The 24,164-nt window shown below is 40.1% G+C and overlaps 1 protein-coding gene across 1 annotated transcript; it reads left to right on the top strand.

The window, feature by feature from the left end:
• The first annotated feature begins 435 nt into the window (after positions 1 to 435).
• Positions 436 to 20,551, top strand: LOC120540083 (schlafen family member 13-like). The gene is given in 7 exon segments (XM_039770564.1): positions 436 to 539; positions 2,136 to 3,201; positions 8,457 to 8,585; positions 11,329 to 11,786; positions 11,788 to 11,970; positions 11,972 to 12,045; positions 18,608 to 20,551. Coding segments are annotated over 6 exon segments (2,766 nt in total). The 5' UTR covers positions 436 to 539; positions 2,136 to 2,144; the 3' UTR covers positions 19,473 to 20,551.
• The last annotated feature ends 3,613 nt before the right edge of the window (positions 20,552 to 24,164 follow it).

Below are 24,164 nucleotides of genomic sequence, written 5' to 3'. Positions count from 1 at the left end.
TGCCTAATTCGCCTTAATGGTGTCGCCGGCCATGTGTATAACTTATTGTCATGTGCAAAGCATTTAATAAAATGTAATTAAATAAACAAATGACTTTAACGACGGGATTCGTGTGCTCGTGCCTTTCCAATAACGTTTTTCATGTAATTTGAATGCAAGTGCTTATAACCAATCACAATTTTGGTAGTCCGGGCCTGATGCTGACGTCATATTCTGCGCGCTTCCTATTTCCAGGGCTACAAAGACTACAATTCCCAACCACCTCTATTAGCTTTACATTGTATTTAAACGCTACATTAGTAACTAGTTCCTTCTTCGGATCGAAACTCCACCCCCGATCGCTCATTGGTGTTGTATTACGCGGGATATCTTTGAATTTGAATCCGTTCGCGATTTTTCTCTTTAAAGTGAAAGCGAAAGGTACAGTACTGGGAAGTTAGCGGTATTTACAAAACAGACGTGCAGTGTCTAAGTGCACAGTGATAGTTTTACTTTTAGTATTATTTTGCCGTTACTGCATATCGGATCATTGTGATCAGGTAAAATGAAACTTTCCTTTTTGATCGTAGTCCAGCCTGGCGCCAAATTTAAATTTTAATATGGCGCTTCTTTGCGGGCGTTCGGAGTTCGTTTAAGAGGGCAATCAGCCGTGCCGCGCATTCGGGAGATTTCGTTGACGTTGCAGAAGCATTTTTTTTTTCTTGAACGATTCTGGAGATTGTGATACGATTTATGAGCACAAATATGTGCCTTTGGTAGTTTTTCTCTGATAAAGTGCTACAAATTTTAGTTATGCTGTGTAACGTTATATAACGTTATATGTGATAGGACATTCCTACTGAAGGAAATTTCCTAAATAACTATTTAATTTCCAAGCGGTGTTGCCAACAGGGCCCGAGAAAGCAAAGCGAATTTGGTAACGCAGTGCTGCCTTTGTATTACTCATGATCGGCTGATTCATTTTACAGTTAATGTTTCATAAGAGGGTGGCGTAGTGGGTAGCGCTGCCGCCGCCTAGCAGTAAGGAGACCCGGGTTCGCTTCACGGGTCCTCCCTGTGTGGAGTTTGCATGTCCTCCCCGTGTCTACGTGGCTTTCCTCCCATAGTCCAAAGACATGCAGGTTAAGTGCATTGGTGATCCTAAATTGTCCCTTGTGTGTGTGTACGCCCTGCGGTGGGTGGCGCCCTGCCCGGGGTTTGTTTCCTGCCTTGCGCCCTGTGTTGGCTGGGATTGGCTCCAGCAGACCCCCGCGACCCTGTAGTTAGGATATAGCGGGTTGGATAATGGATGGATGTTTCTTATGCAATTAACTACACTTTGCCTCTTTATCTAAAAGCTTATTTTCCAAAAGAATTATGCTACAAATTGGCGTTTGACTAAAAAAAAAACAAAACAAAACAATGCAATTTAACAAGTAAGGCGGAACTGAAAGTGAGAAGCAATAAGGCAATGAAAATGTCTGATGACTTGAGAAGTAAATAATGATGATTACTTAAAATGGACACCATAAAGAACATCACACAACAAAAGTATACACAAAGTTCAATGTTACAGGGTTGAAAAAATACAATTTTTGTTATTCTTTTATGCATTTTGTAATTGTGTGAAATTGAATGAATAAAATTCAAGTTTCCATATTTCTTTTCAAGCTGGATAATAGTTTGTTTTATAGTTTTTGTGGTATGATTTCATATCTTTATACCATTCCTGTAATTTTTTTTATCCTCTTTTAAATTTATGTTTAGTTAAGTAAAATTTTATGAATTATTAGACAGTAATCCTGTTACAGATAATGTTAAGCATTAACTGTTTTGTAGATCATAGTCTTCAACTGCTAAAAGAATGTGTTGACTACGTTTTTGAGACGGTAAAATATATGCATATAACTTTTCCTTTCAGCAGATTTTGAGGTTGTTTTAGTGAAATTAAAATTTACTGTATGAAGAACACTACATTGAGAAATTACATATACATATGTAATTATATGATATTATATATACAGTAATATTACATATTACACATACAATTCTCTATAACATATATGTGGAAAATTAGGTGTTAAAAATGTCATCATTTACAAACAGAACATAAAACAAAACTTTAAAATCACATTTTTACCCTTTTTCTTTTCCAGGGCATCAAAATGTTTTCTAAACTAAATAACATCCATCTAGTAAAGACTGCGTATGCTGACCGAGTAATAAATGTTGGTGAAGTACTACTTGGAGAACACTGTAGAAATAAAATGAAAAATCAAGACCGTGATATTCAAAGAAACCACATTCTACGTGCAGCTTGTGCTCATCTGAATTCTGGAGGAGGTTTGATTGTAATGCGTGTCAAAAATGAAAATTACGCTTTATCTGATGGTTTGGGACATGATATTGAACAAGGACTTAGAGAACTTGTTAGCCCCCAAACAATACAAGATAACTTTGCCTTTTTACAACAAGGAACTCACGTCATCATTTTTGTCAAATCCTGGACTGGAGGCAGCAGAGATACTGGAAGCGACAAAGCCAGGATTTGCAGTATTGACTGTCAAGCATTTAAAAGGTGCGGGACATCAACTTTGAGAATTGCACCAAATGAGTTTGTTGGATTTTTTCGGCAAAAGCACTTGAATGCAGGGAAAATTTGCTCTCCTAAGAGAATAAAATTATCCACCCCACAAGATAAAATACTAACGCAAGTAATTCAATTCTGCGCTAAACAAAATGTGAAAGTTGGAGAGGTTGTAGATTTTGGAGAAAGTAACTATGTAGAATTAAAAAGTTTTGAAGGGAAAAAGTTTCAAAACAGGCTGGATGAGAGCCTGCGAAAATATATTTCTGCATTTGGAAACACAAATGGCGGGATTTTCTTTGTTGGCATTCATGATAAAACCAAAACAGTAGTGGGATGTGGGAAAGATGCTAAGCCAGAATTATTTAAACAAATTGTGGAAGAGACGATGAAGAAACTAACTATTGTCCATTTTGCTCACTGCTCAAGCCAGCGTGACATCGAGTATAAACTGCATGTTATAAATGTCACTGATGACTCAGAAGCACACCAAGGCTATGTAATGGCACTCAGAGTGAAAAAGCACTGCTGTGTCATTTTTTCAAAAAATCCTGAATCATTCAAGATTGAAGGAGATGACATAACAAGTGTAACACCAGGAGAATGGATGCAGATGATGATGGGTACTGATCCTGGTGAGAGATGCTACTTTCATATATTTTATGTAAATATTCATATTGTTGGCTTATATCAACTTTTTGATGTTGCCATTCACAGTGCTATAAATACTGTGCAAGTTACAGTTAGCCAATACACATTCCGTAATTTTCTGATTGCTCTACCATACATCATTTGATTGTGAATATATACCAGAATCCTCGGTGTAGGCACTGTAGGATGATTCTTATCACAATGAAGCAGTGGTGGAGCAGTTTGACTTCAGACCCCATTAGGCTTTACTGCTAAATCAAGAGAAAACAGTTCACCGTCACTTTTTTAAATTGCACTTGTTTCATACTACTGAAATGAGACCTGCAGGCAAATGGCTCTGGCAATAAAGTCACTGGTCTTGCTTTAGTGAATCTTTTGAATGCTAAGTTAGAAAATGCACCAATTTTCCTAACAACTTGTTTTGATTTGGGAAAATGGTTCAAGGGATTAAAACATAAGTAGGCAAAAATCAGAGAGAAGAGGTCCGATACTTCAATAAAATTTACTTATTCAATTATAACATATAAATACATATGAATGGGTTATAGAAATAAATATATATGCTTAAAGAGACAAACTTATACTTACAATAACATACATACATACAGTAACATACATCAAAAGACCCAGAGCCATCATCCTAGACCAGTAGACTGAGGGAGCCCGCATGTCAGTCTCGTCAGAGGATCAACCCCGTGTGCCTTTTATCAGATAAGACCGGGCGGTGTGCACGTTCCCCACGGTTGAGCGTCCAAAGAAACTGAGTGTGGAACCTTCCCTTATATACTAATTAGGTGTCGTTGCCCAAAAGCGGCCTACGTGGAAGCAGTGTATGCAGAAGTGATCAGTTTCAGCATACCCCCTCCTTCCACGGGACACGGCATTTGGCCTTGACTGAAGCAGTGCCTAGTACTAGAAGACACAGTAATATGCTTACATGTGAAAAAAGCCTCTCGAAGTGAAAAACAACTCCTTACATAGCCATGGCTGTATCTTTAGAACATTCCCGGCTGTTTCTCCCAAAACATTAGTAATGCAGCTGGGTTTGCACTGAAGCGACCAACGCCCATCTGCTCTCTTGATTCCCTTCCTCTCTTTAGAAAAATCCTTCCATTACACAACTCAATCCAGCTCAGTTCAAGTTTGCCTTGGAAAGTTTGTTTAATAATCAAATCGTAGGAAGGTGTGCTGCCTTATTTTTGAACAGTTATGTTTTGTGTTAATACATGCAAAATGTTCTTTGCTTATTTTGTTTGGAGACTTGAAGTATTTTGTAAGTAATAAGTACCCCTTTAAAACTTTGTTTTTAATTTTCTGGGTTTTTGAGCATAAAAAATCAAAACCAGAAGATTGGTGGCAAAAAAAGGATATCAAACAAATAATTGGAACAAAATCATAACACGTTTTGGGTTTTTGTCAGACGGATGCATGCTTAAATGCATCGTTTTTGTGTTCTCTGCTCATTTGACCATTAGAACAAACATTGCAACAATCTAGACAAGAACAGGCCACTCAGTCCAACAAAGCTCGCTAGATCTGTACACTTAATTCTTCCAAAATAATATCAGGCCTAGTTTTGAAGGTTCCAAACACCCTACTATCTGCCACGTTACTTGGTCACTTAATTCTACGTGTCTGTGGTTCTCTGTCTATAGAAAAGCCTCCTAATGTTTGTGCGAAATTTACCCTTAGCAATATTCCAACTGTGTCCACGTTTTCTTGATGAACTTGATGAAGATTTTTAAAGTCACAGTCTTGATCCACTGGACTAATTCCCTTCATAATTTTAAACACTTCAATCAGGGTTCCTCTTAATCTCCATTTGCTTAAACTGTAAAGGCTCAGCTCTTTTACTTTTCCTCATTAGTCACCCCCTGTAGCCCTGTAATCAGCCTAGTCACTCTCCTCTGGACTTTTTCTAGTGCTGTGATGTCCATTTTGTAGCCTGGAGACCAAAACTGCACACAGGACTCCAGCTGAGGCCTCACCAGTGTGTTATAAAGCTTGAGCAGAACTTCCATGGATAGCACTCCACACACCATCACTGTCTACACTAGGGTCTTGTGACTACACCCTGCTGAAAAACAATGTCACTTGAATTAACACAGGAAGTCTCAATAAGAAACAATAAAATAATAGCATAGTCACCCTTCAGATGGCCATCCTCTATCCTCCTAGATTTATTGCCTTTCGCAATCACCTAACACAGACACTGTATCTTAATTAAATGCAGTTATTCACTATCCCTAACTATCAAAAGGAAATACATTTTTCTCACACTCTGTGACTAGGAGTATAATCTTATTACGTGGGACAAAACAAATATGTGAATCTTTCCTTCAGCTCATACTCTTAAACAAAGGTGTTTCCCTGTGTACTTCATTTAAATGTTGTGATTGGATTCTGCCTTTACATTTTTGTTTTTGTTTCCTTTTAGTGTTTGTGATCATCCTGGTGTGTATTTTGTGGTTTATATACCCAAAGGATGATATTCTGGCATGTTTTACTTTGATAATGTCCCTAAAGAGTTGTTTTTACCATATATTGCAACACCATTTTGTTTTTCTCGTGTGTATCACATTTTTTGTTCTTTGGTTGTAGAGGTTGCTATGGTATTGATATTGATAGATAGATAGATAGATAGATAGATACTTTATTAATCCCAAGGGGAAATTCACATACTCCAGCAACAGCATACTGATAAAAAACAATTTAAAGAGTGATAACAATGCTGGTATAACAGACAATAACTTTTGTGTAATGTTAACGTTTACCCCCCCTGGGTGGAACTGAAGAGTCGCATAGTGTGGGTCTCCTCAGTCTGTCAGTGGAGCAGGATGGTGGCAGCAGTCTGTCTCTGAAGCTGCTCCTCTGTCTGGAGATGATCCTGTTCAGTGGATTCTCCATGATTGACAGGACTCTGCTCAGTGCCCGTTGCTCTGCCACGGATGTCAAACTGTCCAGCTCTGTGCCTACAATACAGCCTGCCTTCCTCACCAGTTTGTCCAGGCGTGAGGCGTCCTTCTTCTTTATGCTGCCTCCCCAGCACACCACCGTGTAGAAGAGGGCGCTCGCCACAACCGTCTGGTAGAACATCTGCAGCATCTTATTGCAGATGTTGAAGGATGCCAGCCTTCTAATGAAGTATAGTAGGCTCTGACCTCTCTTACACAGAGCATCAGTATTGGCAGTCCAGTCCAGTTTATCATCCAGCTGCACTCCCAGGTATTTATAGGTCTGCACCCTCTGCACAGTCACCTCTGATGATCACGGGGTCCATGAGGGGCCTGGGCCTCCTAAAATCCACCACCAGTTCCTTGGTTATGCTGGTGTTCAGGTGTAGGTGGTTTGAGTCGCACCATTTAACAAAGTCCTTGATTAGGTTCCTATACTCCTCCTGATGCAGCCCACGATAGCAGTGTCATCAGCAAACTTTTGCACGTGGCAGGACTCTGAGTGGTATTGGAAGTCTGTATGTTGGCTGAACAGGACCGGAGAAAGTACAGTCCCCTGCGGCACTCCTGTGTTGCTGACCACAATTTCAGACCTGCGGTCTGTCTGTAAGATGGTCCACGATCCATGGCACCAGGTACGAATCTACTCCCATCTCTGTCAGCTTGTCCCTGAGGAGCAGAGGTTGGATGGTGTTGAAGGCGCTAGAGAAGTCCAGAAACATAATTCTTACAGCACCACTGCCTCTGTCCAGGTGGGAGAGGGATCGGTGTAGCATGTAGATGATGGCATCCTCCGCTCCCACCTTCTCCTGGTATGCGAACTGCAGAGGGTCAAGGCCATGGCAGACCTGTGGGCTCAGGTGGTGAAGCAGCAGCCGCTCCATAGTCTTCATCACATGTGACATCAGAGCAACAGGCCGGAAGTCATTCAGCTCACCAGGACATGATACCTTTGGGACTGGGGTGATGCAAGATGTTTTCCAAAGCCTCTGGACTCTCCCCTGTTCCAGGCTCAGGTTGAAGATGCGCTGTAGTAGACTCCACAGTTCCAACGCACAGACCTTCAGCAGTCGTGGCGATACTCCATCTGGACCCACTGCTTTGCTGGCACAAAGTCTCCTCGGCTCTCTGCTCACCTGAGCTGCTGTAATTGTGGGTGGGGATGTCTCTCCTATGCTAGTATCAGCAGAAGGATGGGTGGAGGGTGCAGTACTCCGAGGAGAGAGTGGGTTAGGGTGGTCAAACCTGTTAAAGAAGTTGTTCATTTGGTTTGCTTTCTCCACGTCTCTCTCGATGGTGGCACCCTGCTTCGAGCTGCAGCCAGTGATGATCTTCATCCCATCCCACAATTCCTTCATAATGTTATTCTGCAACTTCTGCTCCAGTTTTCTCCTGTACTGCTCCTTCGCCGCCCTGAGCTGGACTCGGAGTTCCTTCTGCACACACTTGAGCTCATGCTGGTCACCGCCTTTAAAAGCCCTTTCCTTCTGATTCTAAAGGCCCTTGATGTCACTTGTGATCCATGGCTTGTTGTTAGCATAGCAGCGGACTGTTCTTATCTTATTTGCAACATCCGGGGAATACTGTATGTGTCATTGGGAGTCAAGGCTGTTTAAAGTCAGCTTTATATATTTCTGGTATCCAAGATTGATTAAAAAGTTCAATTTGTTCAGCAGCCTCTACTTTGGTACTTTATTTCTGTCCTTTATTGACTAAGATTTTTGGTTAATCCCAGCTCTTGGTTTACAATCCTTGCATGGCTTTCTCAGTCCTGTCATTAAAAATCGATACTGTCTTTTTGTGGCAGAAACCCAGTTCAGTCTGAGGGTGCATTACTCTCTGTAGTTGTGGTCTCTGGTTGACTTATCCACTACCCTGCAGCAGATTTTGTCCTTGTGGGGAGAGTTATTTGTCTGGCTATTTCAGTTTCCATTTAGTGTGTCAGTATTGGTGTGCTATTTGTTTCTAATCCATGCTCTTTATGCTGTCCAGTTTTCATGTGGCTCAAGCATTACCAGATTTTTACAGTTGAATCTCACCATACAGAAAAAGTCTTTACAGATCAACTGTAACACCGCAGTAAACCCACATTTGTTTATTCTTTACTAATGTACTTTATGCCCCCTCCTCAAATAATTTAAATATTTTTCAGTGTAAAACCCAACTTTGTTCTATAAATTCTTAAAAAGACAAACAATAAGCAATTAAGTGTAAATCTGTTCAGTGGTGTGTTTTCTGAAACAAACTGCAATAATTTAATACAAACGTATATTTTTTCATTTCAGTTGTTCAAGAACTTTGTGAAAATTTTGAGAAAGAACTAAGTATGGCTTCTTCACCACCACAGTGTAAACCAGTTTATGGTCTAAAAAATACAGACAGACTGGACCAGCTGCAAAAAAAAATATACCCAGGTAAACCAATTATAAAATAAATAATAACCAAATTTCATAATTGGAACCAATGCCACATTGTTGACATCATGTGGTTGTCAATCTCAGATAAAAATGAAAATCATATTCATTTTTCTAAAAGGATCTCTGCTAATTTTGGAATCTTTTTGTGTAACACTTGCATGAACCTGGACTGTGCCACATGTCTATGGATCTCTGACTTTCTAATGATTAGATGACTACAGTGAAGGTGAGCAAATGTCAACCAAGGTCCCTGAGCACAACTTCCCCTGAGGATGTCTTCCTGTCTACTCTCCTTATCTCTCTCTCTCTCTCTCTCTCTCTACACCAATGACCGCTAATCCAGTGACCCACCCAGTTAAACTGTTCAAGTTGGCTGATGGCACCAGTGTAATTTGCCTGATCACAGACAGGTGCCATATCAGAGGAGGTGGATCGGCTGTCTGGTTGTTGAATCCTCAACAATCTCAACTTAAATATTCTTAAAATAGTTCAAATGGTTGAATATTTTAGGAGATGCTCCTCACAGCCTGCTTAATCTATACTAATAAAAGGCAAAGCAATCACTGACTGACTGACTGACTGACTGACTCACAGACTCACTCACTCATCACTAATTCTCCAACTTCCTGTGTAGCTAGAAGGCTGAAATTTGGCAGGCTCATTCCTTACAGTTTACTTACAAAAGTTAAGCAGGTTTCATTTCGAAATTCTACACGTAACGGTCATAACCGGAATCTACGTACGTACATATATACGGCCATAGCCTGCAGCTCGGTCGCCGTGAGAGACGGAGTTGCGTCCCCCATCATCACGCCTCCCACGTAATTGAGTGCCTGCCCATATAAGGCCGTCCGTCAGCAGCAATCCAGTAGACACGCTGCTGCTAAATATTCACGGGTGAAGGACTGTGCTTATGCAAACGAAGATGAGACGGTCAGGGATAGAATAGTGTTTGGCACAAACTCAGTGAAAGTGCGAGAAAAACTTTTAAGTGCCGGGTCTGAGCTAACATAAAATAAAGCTGTGGACATCGCGAGATCGCACAAGCACAGCTGAGAACCTTCGATGCATGTACTCCAAGCGGCTCACGTGAACTGGCTTTGCAGGACTGGGAAAGGTAAACCTGTGCATGCAGTGTGTGATGACTCAGATATAGAGGAAGACGAGCTGTTTATTGATGCAGTAAGAAACGAACAACCCTCTGACGCTGAACAAGCCTTTGTAGACATATCAATAGGAAAGCAAGGTGTAAAGCTTAAGTTTAAATTACGTTCATAGACACGCTGCCGCTAAATATTCGCAGGCAAATCCACAACTTAATACTGGGAATGCCTGTTAAACATCTTAGATTCACGAGTACCGATTTGGGTAGTGAACACTTCGATGAATGAAACCTCTTATCTTTACAACGGTTGACAAACACGGAATGTAACTTCAAAACAACACGTCCTCCAAATACGAACCTGATTGAAAGAAATAATGATAATCAAATCCTTGATGACAGCAACACTCGTAACAGTCACAAAACAACTACATTGACAATCAGGTTACGTTATTTTTAAAATGTTCCCTTTTCTTTTTCATAACTTCTTTAACACACTACTTCTCCGCTGCGAAGCGCTGGTATTTTGCTAGTTAGTTCTAAATGGTGTCACATTCAATAGGGTGAAATCATGTACATTTCTTGACCTCACTACTACTCACTCAGCCTGAATGAACCCATAAGTTTTGTTAGTAAAATAGCTCAGCAGTGTATATTTTTTCTCGTCCTGTTTTAAAACATTTAACCTGTCCCAATCAGTTCTGTCTCGGTTTTCTCGAGCTGTCATTAAAAACATCCTCACTTCATTCTTAACAGTCTGGTAAGGCAGTGCATCTGTCCACTTCAAACCCCAACTGCAGCCTGCCATTTGGTCATCAAGAAGGACTGTGGGCCTAAAACTGGACTCTACATCTCAGATCAGGAAACATACTGGAAATATAATTAAAGATTACACTCCCTCGGGTACCCTTCTCTTTTACCGGGCATCAAAAGCAAGAACTACTGGACTCATCAAAAATTTCTTTACTACAGAAGTCAGTCCAGTTAAGCATAGCCTGTGATTCATGCCTGTTTCTTCTCAAAATGATATTTATTATGTAAAGGATTACATAATATGTTACTGGGTATGAGTGCAATTCTCCCCCATCAAATTATTTTATATATTTGTGTGAAATATTTTTCTTCATGGATACTGTATATAATGTTGTGAAGGTGTTCTATATTTGCACATCCATCCATTATCCAACCCGCTATATCCTAACTACAGGGTCACAGGGGTCTGCTGGAGCCAATCCCAGCCAACACAGGGCACAAGGCAGTAAACAAACCCCCGGGCAGGGCGCCAGCCCACCGCAGAGCACACACACACCCACACACACCAAGCACACACTAGGGCCAATTCAGAATCGCCAGTCCACCTTATTTGCACATTGTGATGTTAATTAAATTTACTTTTTTACTACTTGTGTATGGACGTAACGCCAAAGAGAAGTTCCTAGCAAATACATTGCCTGGCAATAAAGTTCAGTTTAAATTCAAATTCAGAAAAGATCAGAGTTTTAAGAGCTATAATATCAAAGTGTTATTTATCACTATTACCATGAATTTGTCTAAAGAAGTAAGTTAATAATTGACCTTTATATTTTTTACCAGAAAAATAATAATTGTGAAATTTTCTTTATTAATCCCTTTTCTTAGTTCAATCTGAAGGAATAGAAAGCATCCCACCTACACTATGTGCACGACTAAAAGTTGAAAGGTTTGATGACAAATTGAAGCCAAACGGAGAACAAGGTGTTCTGATTTTCTCTCGGAGTTGGGCAGTTGACATTGAAATGGAGAAGAATGACAACGTTATCTGCGATGCCCTGTTGTTCTGCACAAACAGCTTCCCAGTCTTGTACACCGTAGTGGAGAAGGCCACCGAAGAGCTGCTGGAGTATTCAAGGCAAACTGCATGTCAAATAAAGCAAAAGCTGGTCAATGTTGGGGGATACTCTGAATGGATCTGCGTGATACCGCAGCTTTTTGAACTCCAGTCCAGGACTGTGATTTCAAGTGAGGCAAACCATTCCACTTTAAATCTGAGGAACCAATATCCAGAGAACTACCATATTGTTGATGTTAAAGCCATTCTGCGGTCTCTAGTGCTTATTGTTATTAAGTTTTAAGTCACCTTTGAGTGACCAACTTGGTTGTGAATTTCTAAATTTGCTCACCATTGAACAATTTGAAATTCTTAATTCAAAGTACAACATTGAATACTTTAGAGAAATGTTTGTTCATGGCTTACCAGGAACTGGAAAAACAGTGATTGCAGAGATGCTCATCAGGAGAATCCCAAAGAACCTTTCACTGCCGACCAGAAGAAGTCCTTTATATCTGTGAGAATCAACCGTTGAGAGAATATATGCGGTGAGTAATCTAATTCAGGTAGTATTCTTTAATTTACACAATGCATAAAACATAAAATTGTGCTAAAACAATGCAAAATGTACCTGTTACCTCTCAAGAAAACATGGAAAGCTGTGAAACATACCATTTGTTACTTTTATATTAGTATACTCTATTTCTTTAAAACACTTTTTACCATTGAGGGATGGAATACCAGAGTGGCTAAAAATTGCCAATGAACTTGTTTTAGAAGTTTTGCATTATATTAGTAACATTTACACAAAATCACAGATCATTACTGTCAACACCTTACTCATTATTAAAGAGGTGTAATAAGCAAATTACAATTATATTTGCAAAAAAAAGAAGAAAATTAAGGTAAAAGTCAGATTTGCCAAGGCCTTTTTTCCAATTTACATGTATTTGTGAATTGAATTAAATAGGGCAGCTACACCAATTTCTATTTTAGAATCTACAGTAAGCTGCCCCTTTTAACAAATTGAATGTTTCTCCATCTGGTTTTTAAAAATTTACATGAAAACTTTTCATTGTGAGAAGCACTCCTGTTACATTCTGCTCTGCTGCTTAAATTGAGACAGAAAAAGCTTATCACGTATATAATACTGCATTTTTTTGCAGTGGCATGACAAAAGAGCACCGTGACAAATTCATGTGCAAGCAGCTAGTAAACAGTCACTGTCCTGTGCAGTTTATAGTGCCAGAAACAAAGTTTGCAAAAAAAAATATAACATGATGTGATACACCATACAAAAAAGGGGAGACACCAAAATTTTAAAATAACTGAACTGTGCAATTTATAATGTCACATTTAATTTAAAAAGTGTAAATGGACAATCCATATATATATATATATATATATATATATATATTGTGGAAGCTGGCCCGGACACAGACAGACGGACATCATTGGCTCCACCACACACTGTTTATTTACACTAATATTTACAAAGTTCTCGTGCACAACAAACCCCAGTCCCTCCAGCACCGATCCCCCTCAATCCAGGCCACACAGATCTTCGTGCCCTCTCTCTTGGCCGCCTCCAGTCCTCTCTCCAGCTCTGTCCACTTCCACCCGACTTCCGCTCTCGACTGAAGGGAGGCGGCCCCTTAAATAGGAACCCGGATGGGCTCCAGCTGCTTCCCGGCATTCCTCTGCAGACACGCCCTCGTGTGGCGGAAGTGCCGGCTGTGCACCCGGAAGTCCTCCGGGTGTCTCCTGTCTTCTTCCCTCCAGCACTTCCTGGTGTGGCGGAAGTGCTGGGCTCCAGGTCTCTACAGGCACCGGGGCCGCCTGGCGGTGGCCACGGGTCCCTACAGGGCTGGGCTTCCAAGCCCTTTTACCGTGGCTCCCAACGTAACCAGGGAAGCCCGGCTGGATGCCACAATATATATATATATATATATATATATATATATATATATATATATATATATATATATATATATTGTCGACGTAGAGGTTCTGAACCACCTCTCGAACCCTCAGGTACCACTCCAAACACCAGGTAAAAAGTCCACAATTATTGTTTATTATACTAATAATGTGCACCAAGCACCGCCACTCCTCTCTTCTCAATAAACACACAATCCTCCAACACCCAGACACTTAGCCACCTTTCCTCCCAGCTCAGCTCAGTCTCAGGGCTTTCCCACAGTCCTTCCACACACCCTGACCCGGAGGTGTTCCCTCCCAATCAGTCCACAGTTCCTTATTCCTTCTGGATCAGGGTAAACCGTCCTTTTCTTCAGCCGGGGAGCACATCGTTCCTTCCTGTCACGTGACCGTGATGTACTCTCGGGTTATAGGGCACATAAGAGCCCACAAGCCCCCCTACAGCAAGTCCCGGTGGTCCCCAAGGTATCCAGCAGGGCTGTGTATAAACACTACATAGTCCATGAGGCCCTGCTGGAACTTGGGGCACGATCATGCTGTCAGGAGAGCTCCTCCTGGCGGCCTGGGGGTGAGGACCGGAGTGAGAAGCTGGCAATCCTCCACAATATATGCAGTATATATACATACAGTGGTGCTTGAAAGTTTGTGAACTCTTTAGAATTTCTGCATAAATATGACCTAAAACATCATCAGATTTTCACTCAAGTCCTAAAAGTAGATAAAGAGAAACCAGTTAAACAAATGAGACAAAAATATTATACTTGGTCATTTATTTATTGAGGAAAATTATTGCATATTACATATTTGTGAGTGGCAAAAGTATGTGAACCTCACGGATTAGCAGTTCGTTTGAAAGTGAAATTCGAGTCTGGTGTTTTTAATCAATTGGATGCCAATCAGGTGTGAGTGGGCACCCTGTGTTATTTAAAGAACATGATCTATCAAAGTCTGCTCTTCACAACACATGTTTGTGGAAGTGTATCATGGCACGAACAAAGGAGACTTCTGAGGACCTCACAAAAAGAGTTGTTGATGCTCATCAGGTTGGAAAAGGTTACAAAACCATCTGTAAAGAGTCTGGACTCCACCAATCCACAGTCAGACAGATTGTGTACAAATGGAGGAAATTCAAGACCATTGTTACCCTCGCCAGGAGTGGTCGACCAACAAAGATCACTCTAAGAGCAAGACACACGTGTAATAGTCGAACCCCAGGGTCACTTCTAAGCAACTGAAGGCCTCTCTCACATTGGCTAATGTTCATGTTCATGAGTCCACCATCAGGAGAACACTGAACAACAATGGTGTGCATGGCAGGGTTGCAAGGAGAAAGTCACTGCTCTCCAAAAAAGACATTGCTGCTCGTCTGCAGTTTGCTGAAGATCACGTGGACAACCAGAAGGCTATTGGAAGAATGTTTTGTGGATGGATGAGACCAAAATAGAACTTTTTGGTTTAAATGAAAAGCGTTATGTTTGGAGAAAGGAAAACACTGCATTCCAGCATAAGAACCTTATCCCATCTGTGAAACATGGTGGTGGTAGTATCATGGTGTGGGCCTGTGTTGCTGCATCTGGGCCAGGACGACTTGTCTTCATTGATGGAACAATAAATTCTGAATTATATCAGAGAATTCTAAAGGAAAATGTCAGGACATCTGACCATAAACTGAATCTCAAGAGAAGGTGGGTCACGCAGCAAGACAACGACCCTCAGCACACAAGTCGTTCTACCAAAGAATGGGTAAAGAAGAAGAAAGCTAACGTTTTGGAATGGCCAAAGAGTTGAAACTGTTCTGTACGGAGGAATAAGCTAAAATTCCTCCAAGCCGGTGTGCAGGAATGATCAGAAGTTACCGGAAACGTTTAGTTGCAGTTATTGCTGCAAAGGGGGGTCACACCAGATACTGAAAGCAAAGGTTCACATACTCACAAATATGTAATATTCAATCCTTTTTCTTAATAAATAAATGACCAAGTATAATATTTTTGTCTCATTTGTTTAACTGGTTTCTCTTCATCTACTTTTAGGACTTGCGTGAAAATCTGATGATGTTTTAGGTCATATTTATGCAGAGATATAGAAAATTCTAAAGGGTTCACAAACTTTCAAGCACAACTGTATGTATATATAAATATATATATATACAATACAGGCCAAAAGTTTGAACACACCTCCTCATTCAATGTGTTTTCTTTATTTTTATGACCATTTCCAGCACTCCATCACTCTCCTTCTTGGTCAAATAGCCCTTACACAGACAGCCTGGAGGTGTGTTTGGAGTCATTGTCCTGTTGAGAAATAAATGATCGTCCAACTAACCTGACTTCTGCACAACACAACTGCTGGTCCCAACCCCATTGATAAAGCAAGAAATTCCACTAAATAGCCCTGATAAGTCACATCTGTGAAGTGAAAACCATTTCAGGTGACTACCTGTTGAAGCTCATCGAGAGAATGCCAAGAGTGTGCAAAGCAGTAATCAGAGCAAAGGGTGGCTATTTTGAAGAAACTAGAATATAAAACATGTTTTCAGTTATTTCACCTTTTTTGTTAAGTACATAACTCCACATGTGTTCATTCAGAGTTTTGATGCCTTCAGTGAGAATCTACCAATGTAAATGGTCATGAAAATAAAGAAAACACATTGAATGACGAGGTGGGTCCAAACTTTTGGCCTGTACTGTGTATATATATATATATATATATATATATATATATATATATATATATATATATATATATATATATATATATATATATATATACATACACACATACAGTGATGATTAAGCTGGAAGAAAACCAAAACAAAATATACATACTCAAGCACTGGGACAAGCCTCTCCTCTCCTCATTTGTCCCATCTCCTCCTGCAGTTGGGATGATCGAGTGCCATACATTGTGATGCACCATCCATCCTGTGGCCTGCCTGTCACAATCCTTTTTCCAGTATGTGAGTCTTGAAAGTTCTCAACTCCTGCCTCCTCAGTTCCTTAGTGCTTGATGAGCTTTTCCTCCTAACAGTGCAAGTGCTGCTGGTGATTTTATGAACTCTATCTTAAAAAAAAAAAAAGTAATTTTTTTCCAGCACTAATCAACTAAGAATTATATGTCTGCATACGGTGAGTGATGATTAATCTTTCTGATAAAGGTTTAGGAATTGGTGAATTCTGACCGTTAACAGGCTGTCTAATATTAGCTACAATGTTACGTTAGCAAACTGGGTAAATTGCAAACATGTATTAGTGTGTCTCAAGGTGTGCTTTATGGATCATTCAGTTTCAAGTTCAGGCTCTGTTTGGGTAACTCATTGGCATTCATGGTGTTGATCCTAAGCTAATCCTGTGTTGTCTTTGTTTTGTCCTGTTGGGAGGTGAGCCTTTAGCACTGTGTGAGGTCCAGAGCACTCTGCAGCAGATCCTCCTTAAGGATATCTCTGTACTTTGCTCTGTTTAGCTTCTGTTGCCCCTGTCTAGTGATAATGAGCAGTGCCTGGTTTCTACCAGAAATAATGCTAATCTTGGTTTCATCAGACCACAGAATCTTGTTTCTCCTAATCTGAGTCTCGTTTAGATAGTTTTTTGCAAACTCCAAGTGGCTTCTGTGTGTCTTTAGCTGAAGAGAGGCTTCTGTTCAGCCTCGCTGTCTTAAAGCCCAGATTGATGGAGTGTTCAAGTGATGATTGTTATTTTGGAGGTTTTTTCATGCAGAATCTCTGGAGCTCAGCCGGAATGACCATTGGGTTCTTGGTCACATCTTTTACCTTGGCCTTTCTCGTAGTTGCTCAGCTTGGCCGAACATGCCAGCTCTAGGAAGAGTCGTGATTGTTTCAAACATCTTCCATTTAAAAATTATGGAGACCACTGTGCTCTTGGGAATCTTCAATGCTGCAGCTTTTCCCAGATGCACTCCTCGGCACAATCCTGTCTCTAAGCTCTGCAGGCAATTCAACTGATGTCATATAAAGTGGAATGTGCATTTACTACTCAGTCCAATCAATTGAATTGGCCGCAATAGGACTCCAAACATCTCAATGATCAATAGAGAATGAGATGCACTTAAGTCGAAGCAAAGGGTGTGAGTACTGATGTCAATGTTGTATTTCAGTTTTAGATTTTTTTTTTTTTAATAAATTTGTAAACATTTCTTATAATCTTGTTTGCGTTTTGTCATTCAGGAATATTCAGTGTTGCTTGATGTGGGGTGTGATAAGGCCCTATATAGCACCCGACCCGGCAAAGACTGACACAGAGGCACGTGCTAAAATCAAAGTCTTCCCCATGTCCCACAGGCCCAACACAGTCCCAAAGCACTTAAACAGAGCACAAACAATCTTTCCTCTGGCACCACCACTCCTCCCAGGCAACCTCGTCCTCTTCCACCCGATTCTGGCTTCTGAGTGGTGGATGCTGGCCCTTTTTATAGCCCACCCAGAAGTGCTCCAGGTGCTTGATCACCTGTAGCTAATTGCACTTCCGGTGGGGCTGTAGAGATGTCCAGGTGGGCTCGGGGATCCATGCAGCACCCCCTGGCGGCCATCCCAGATCCCCACAGGGTTGTGGAGAACTCCATCTCCCATGAAACCCTGCGGGAAACTGAGGCACCATCGTCAGCCAGGGAGGCCGCCACCAAGTGTCCCAGGGGAGGTAGTGAGACGCCCATGGTTGCTCCCCCAGAACATATGCAGAAGGGGACCCGGCAGCCCGCCACAGGGGAAAAATAAATGCAAATGATTTTATCAAAATATGAAGAAAGTGAAGGGGTCTGAATACTTTCTGAATGAAGCGTGGTTCTCATTCTGCTGGCCATCACTGCTCACCTTCAGACATATTCTGTCTTTTATACCTGCTATAGCAGAGTTGAAATACAAGCAACATAACTAGCTAAGGTGTGCCCGAGTGTAATGATGTTAAGCAATGTCAGTGCATGGAAAAGCTTTGCATCATTCTGTACAAAAAGAAATAAAATTGAATATTATGTATTTATACTATGTTGTGGACTGAGACAATACTGTTTTGAAGACACAGTGTGCTAAATGTTGACAGGTTACATAAGACAAAGAAATTTAACTGTAGGAGAAATATAAATCTGAAATATTTATGATGGGTAGATTAAGATGTAAATCAGTTTAAGGACTTATAAAAACGTCTTTTTTTTTTTTTTTAGGAGATTTGAAATTTGTCGTTGTGAAACAAGATCAGCATTTATAGCTTCTGAATTTCCTGATGTAAAACACATTGTTGTGGATGAAGCCCACAATTTCCGTAAAGAGAATACTAACTGGTACACCAAAGCCAGAAACATTATTCATAAAAGAAGTAACGCTTCTGGCCGTGGTGTGTTCTGGATCTTCCTGGACTATTTTCAGTTAAATCACCCGTACCCCAGTGGTTTACCCAAAATTGAATGCCAATATCCGAAAGTGGATTTAACCCTATGTGTTCGCAACAGCAAAGCCATTTACAGCTTAATGTATGAGGAGATGATCCAAATAATGAACGGCAACTTTTTGAGAAATCGAAAAAGTCTTCACGCTCATTGCATCAAACAGATTAATGAAGCTAAATGTGGGCATTCCTTTCAGGGATTTAGAAAAAGTATTTGCTACAAAAACCATGATGGCATTGCGGTTCATATTTTCAGTATAATACAGTCCAAACTAAAACAAGGTTACACAAACAAGGACTTTGTCATTCTTTGCAACACAAAAGTGGATTGTAAAAAGTATTATGACAAACTGGTTCCTCTTTTCAAGAAGGTGAGGCCTCCACCAGTATTTTCAGAGGCAGTTGCAATTTACAAAAATGAAATTATATTAGATACAGTCCGAAGGTTTTCGGGCCTTGAAAGAAACATAGTATTTGTTGTGCATCCAGAAGTACACGAAAAGCACAGGGATCTTCAGGACAACTTTGTTCTTGACGCTGCCTCCAGGGCTCGTGTTCAACTATTTGTTTATACACAAGAGGAAAATTCAACAGAGGTTAATAACAAAGAGAATGAGCCAATTACAGAATTTATACAAATCTGAATGCAGGAATGGATCTAAAGCGTTCCAGTGTGTACCTTTCAGAGCTCTTCTTAATTCTTGAGATTTGGTCCCCATTTTACTTTGAGGCTGTCATCGTCTGATGCAGCATTCTGCACTTGCTAAATCTGAAAAGACAGCTTGACATTGCATATCTCTCTGAAATGTACTGTCAAGAACATTTCAGTTCTATCGGTTTATCTTTCAGGACATGCCTAACAATCGTCTTTTAGCCTTAAAATGAGACAAATCTCAGCACAAGTGACAATCAACCCATAACAAATGTGACTTTGTCTTTACTAATTCAACAATATCCAAACATGTAGAAGTCATAAATGTAGCGCTGGACTGTTTCCATGCGGTTTACAAAAAAAAAAGAGCCTGGTGCTGCCAAATCAAGTGCACTTAATTAGCTGATGATCAAGAGGTTCTGTGACTGAGGAAAAAAGTGAAGATCTTTGGCTGTTTGGTCAGAAGCATTTCGATTTGTGGCAACACCATGCTAAGGACACACACGTGTGCAATGAGCTCAGAGAAACAACTTTGGCCTCTAATCATTCTGGGAAGGCTCATAAACCCACTTCCAAACAATCCACGTTCATCAGCCTTCATTGATCTACAGTCTACAAATGAAGAACATTAATAACTTCAGAAAAAGACCAAGCAAGTGAGGCCTTTAATGGAGGAGTAGTAAAGAGAAACCACTTCTCTCCAAAAAGAGAGCACAGCCTCACAGTTTAGGTTTTCAAAAATGTATCTGAATGAGCCACTGGACATCTGCAGCAATTGACAAAAGATGCTAAAATGGAGTTGATTGGTCAAATTTTAGATGGCAATGTTTTGGAAATATCAAATACAGTTTATCCCTGAAAGATACCATTTATTTTTGTATAGCCCAAATCACACAAGAAGTGTCTCAATGGGCTTTAGTGACCCAACATTTGCGCGATAGACACATGAGTGCCGTCAAAATAGCGCCCATTAAAACACGGCGTCAAAATCGCACTGACAAAATCGCGAAAGTTTCATTAAATATGAATTACTAGTTTAAAGCATATATAATAATGTTTATTTTAGAAGTCAATATTATAAAACACGGCACGCAGATAGTCCTTAAGATCACGCCCTACATATGTAGGAAGAATTGCAGCAAGACGTCTTGATAGTTGAGCGTATTTAGACTTGCTGGCTGCCTGACTGCTGGTAATTCCGCTTTGTATACGACGCGTTATGCCCACCCTCGACTGAGTTATTTGTTCGCGGCACGCCATCAGCAGTTATAACAGTTATAACCCAGCACATAATGTGCACGTAAGCGTCCCACTCTCTTGGCCTCTCTTGCGATTTTGTCAGCGCGCATTTGTCAAAAACCAGTTGGCGAGTTTGTCGGCGACTGTATTCTGAAGGGAAACTAGAATCTTTCAAAAGGCCGAACCTTTTCCAGAATTCAGTCATACAACAGAACAATGAATGTAAACACAGTATCAAATTTATATCTACAAATGGCACTAAAAAAATGAACCTAGGTGTTGGACTGGCAAAGTCTAGTGGACCCCTTAACCCAATTGAGATGCTGTGGCAGAACCTTAAGAGAGCAGTAGCTGTGGGTCAGCTATAATATGAAAGAATGAGTAGTGGATAAAAATGAACGCTTTGATTTATATCTGTTGAAGGATCTTGGCTGCTGAATTACGTAGCCTGCATGCCTTTTCTACACATGGCTTTGGCATGCAGGCTTCTCTTTTGCTGAATAATTAATGAAAAAGTAAAATCTGTTATGTGTTGTTTGCCATTTGAATTTATCTAATTTCAGAACTAAAGTAGTTGAAATATTAGATACATTAGTGTAGACATGTCTTAATATATAAAACCATCGAATTAAAAGTGTGCACATTTGTTACATAACATACAGTACTTCTATCCTCCCAAACAATGCTAATTCTGAACTACAATGGAAGTCTTTCTCCATTAAGTGGCTCTAAGAACGTTATGTTATCTATTCTTAATAAGGGTTTACTTTCTCACTTTCTGAATACCATATGAGATATTTACAAGTTTCATTTTTCCATTATTTCTGTAAGTCGGCAGTTTCACTTTTTTATTGTACTTTTATTGCATTTCAAATCTGACAATTTCAGATAGAAGTGGGTACTAAGCCTGAAATCTTACCTTTCGGCAGGTATTGCGATATCATTGATGTTTCTATGTACTTTATGAATGAATACCTTTTTTACAAATTCTGCATGAAGTAATTAATGAACAGTCTCCAAGCAAAAAGTGAGAAGCACTTTATATAGTGTTTTGCTTGTACATTCTTTATGCCCGTATCCATCTTTGGGATGTTAGTATTGGGAATCAGGACCTGTGCCTACATGCTCAGTGTTCCAACAAACGCATCTTATCTGGTAATCATCCCAGAGGCTGGCAGAAACAGCCCTCAGCGACTGGTGAAGTTCAGATAGATAAGGTTTAATTACTACTAGCTGGGAGAAACAAATCATCAGAAAAACTAAAAACAGGTCCTCCTGATGGACGTCTCTTAGTAAGGCTCAGAAAATCAAGATCCTTTATATAAATCTGAGTTGCACAAATCCGAGTCTTGTCTGTCTTGTATAGATGTGTCCTGCTTTTCTTCAGGAGACGTTTCCTTGACGCTTAACGGCTGGGAACAAGACATTCAACTCCTTATGAGGACAGATAGTTCTAAGCTCAAATAGATTAGTGGAATTCTCTTAACTATGATAGTTGACCTGATGGGTGACCAGTGAAGGGAAGACTCTGCACAACAAATTGTAGATATTGAGGTTCATTTGCAGATGCTTTGTAAATTTGAGAAAATGAAATAGGCTTTCAGCTGAACTGTGGCCTTCTGGATATGATTCTCTACTGCCAGAGGCCTACAGTTCATATAAACATAGATTTTGGAAGCTTGTTGCCACTGTAACGTCACCCTTTGGATTTTATTCCTTTTTACTGTCTTTATGTTGGTTTGACTTGACTCTCTCAGCAGAAGGTCATAAGAGAACCAAGGAGGACAGACACTTGTTAACTACTATATTTCAGTTTAGGAACAGAGAGGCCATGCCTGGTGAGGCACATTCTTATTGTCTCTCTCTTCTGCAATTTTAATAATAATAGGTATGCATTACCTATTATATATAACAATCATAATATTAATCATATTAATTCTTTACATTTTATATAGAGCTTTCCTCGCTACTCAAAACACTTTGCATAGTGAGTGGGGAGCCACCAATGATGTGCAGCATCCACCTGGATGAAGCGACGGCAGCCATTTTTACGCCAGTAGGCTCAGCACGCATTAGTTATTAGGTGGTGAAGTCTTGAGAGATATGGTGAGAGGAGGGGTGATTAGGGAGCCAGAATGACCAGGCCATATAGCTCAAAGACAAAAGAACACTTGGCAAGAGAAAAATTCACATTTTCATCTTTTTCTCCCAAGATATTTGTGAGGATCGCATTTAATGCAATATATCAGCACAGCTACTGTAGCTTGAAGATCTTAACTAATGTTCGCTTATTAGCTCTCGTACACACAGTTCTATTTAATTTAAAGCTTTTCGGTATTTTGGTGCACAGTATATATTTTATTACACATTGCATGATAAGAATTAGTTAACTTCTGTTTAATTGATTTTGTAGCCTTATAGATGATCAATTTGCATTACTCTGTATTCCAGCATTAGTGCTCCTGTATATTGCTGTATTCCACAGTGTGGAAGCAGGGACCTGAGAGGTTTCATGGAGCTTGCATTTCAGTTAAAGGAGATAAATATTTCAGTCTTTGAGCTGTGTATATATATATATATATATAGCTGTAGCTATACAGTGGTGCTAGAAAGCTTGTGAACCCTTTAGAATCTTATTTCTGAATAAATATCACCTACAATGTGATCAGATTTTTATGTACGTCCTAAAACTAGACAAAGAGAATCCAGTTAAACAAATGTCACAAACATACTTGTTTGTTTATTTAAAAGGATCAAAGGTTGTGACCTTCTTGTGCAGGAATAAAATCAACTAAACATTTTCGCTAACTATTGCCCAGACCAGGACATCGGTTTTTGGGGAATTTTAGCAGAACTGCTTCAGCTCAAGGATGTTGGTGGGCTTCCTTGCACGAACTGCTTTTATAACTTTTCTATAGGAGTAAATCAGGACTTTGACTCGGTCATTCCAAAGCAACAAAATTCATCTGCTTTAACCATTCATTGGTAGAATGACTTGTGCAGGATCTTCCTCTTGAGCTTCAGAATTCACAGTTGTGCCAATGAGTGCAAGCCATTCTGTTCCTAAGAGAGAAGAGCAGGCCCAAACTATGATACTGCCACCACCACGTTTCACAGATGAGAAAAGGTTCTTATGCTGGAATGCAGTTTTTGCTTTTCAGCAACTATAACACTTCTTATTCAAGCTAATAACCTTTTGACTTATCGCTGTGGTCCTTAGAAAACTTTAGATGGGCAGGAGTGTTTTTCTTGGAGAGGAGTGGCTTTCTCCTTACAAAACTGCCATGCACGCCATTGTTGTTCAGTGTTCCCCTGATGTTAGACTCATGAACAGTGACATGAAATAATACAAGAGATGCCTTTAGATCTTTAGATGTTACCCTGGAGTTCTTTGTGACCTCCAGGAATATTACGTGCCTTGTTTGATGTTTGCTGGTCGACCGCT

Source organism: Polypterus senegalus, chromosome 12 (genome assembly GCF_016835505.1).
Source record: "Polypterus senegalus isolate Bchr_013 chromosome 12, ASM1683550v1, whole genome shotgun sequence".
NCBI lineage: Eukaryota > Metazoa > Chordata > Cladistia > Polypteriformes > Polypteridae > Polypterus > Polypterus senegalus.
The sequence above is the reverse complement of the archived record's forward strand: the minus strand, read 5'-3'. Positions and strand labels throughout refer to the sequence as shown.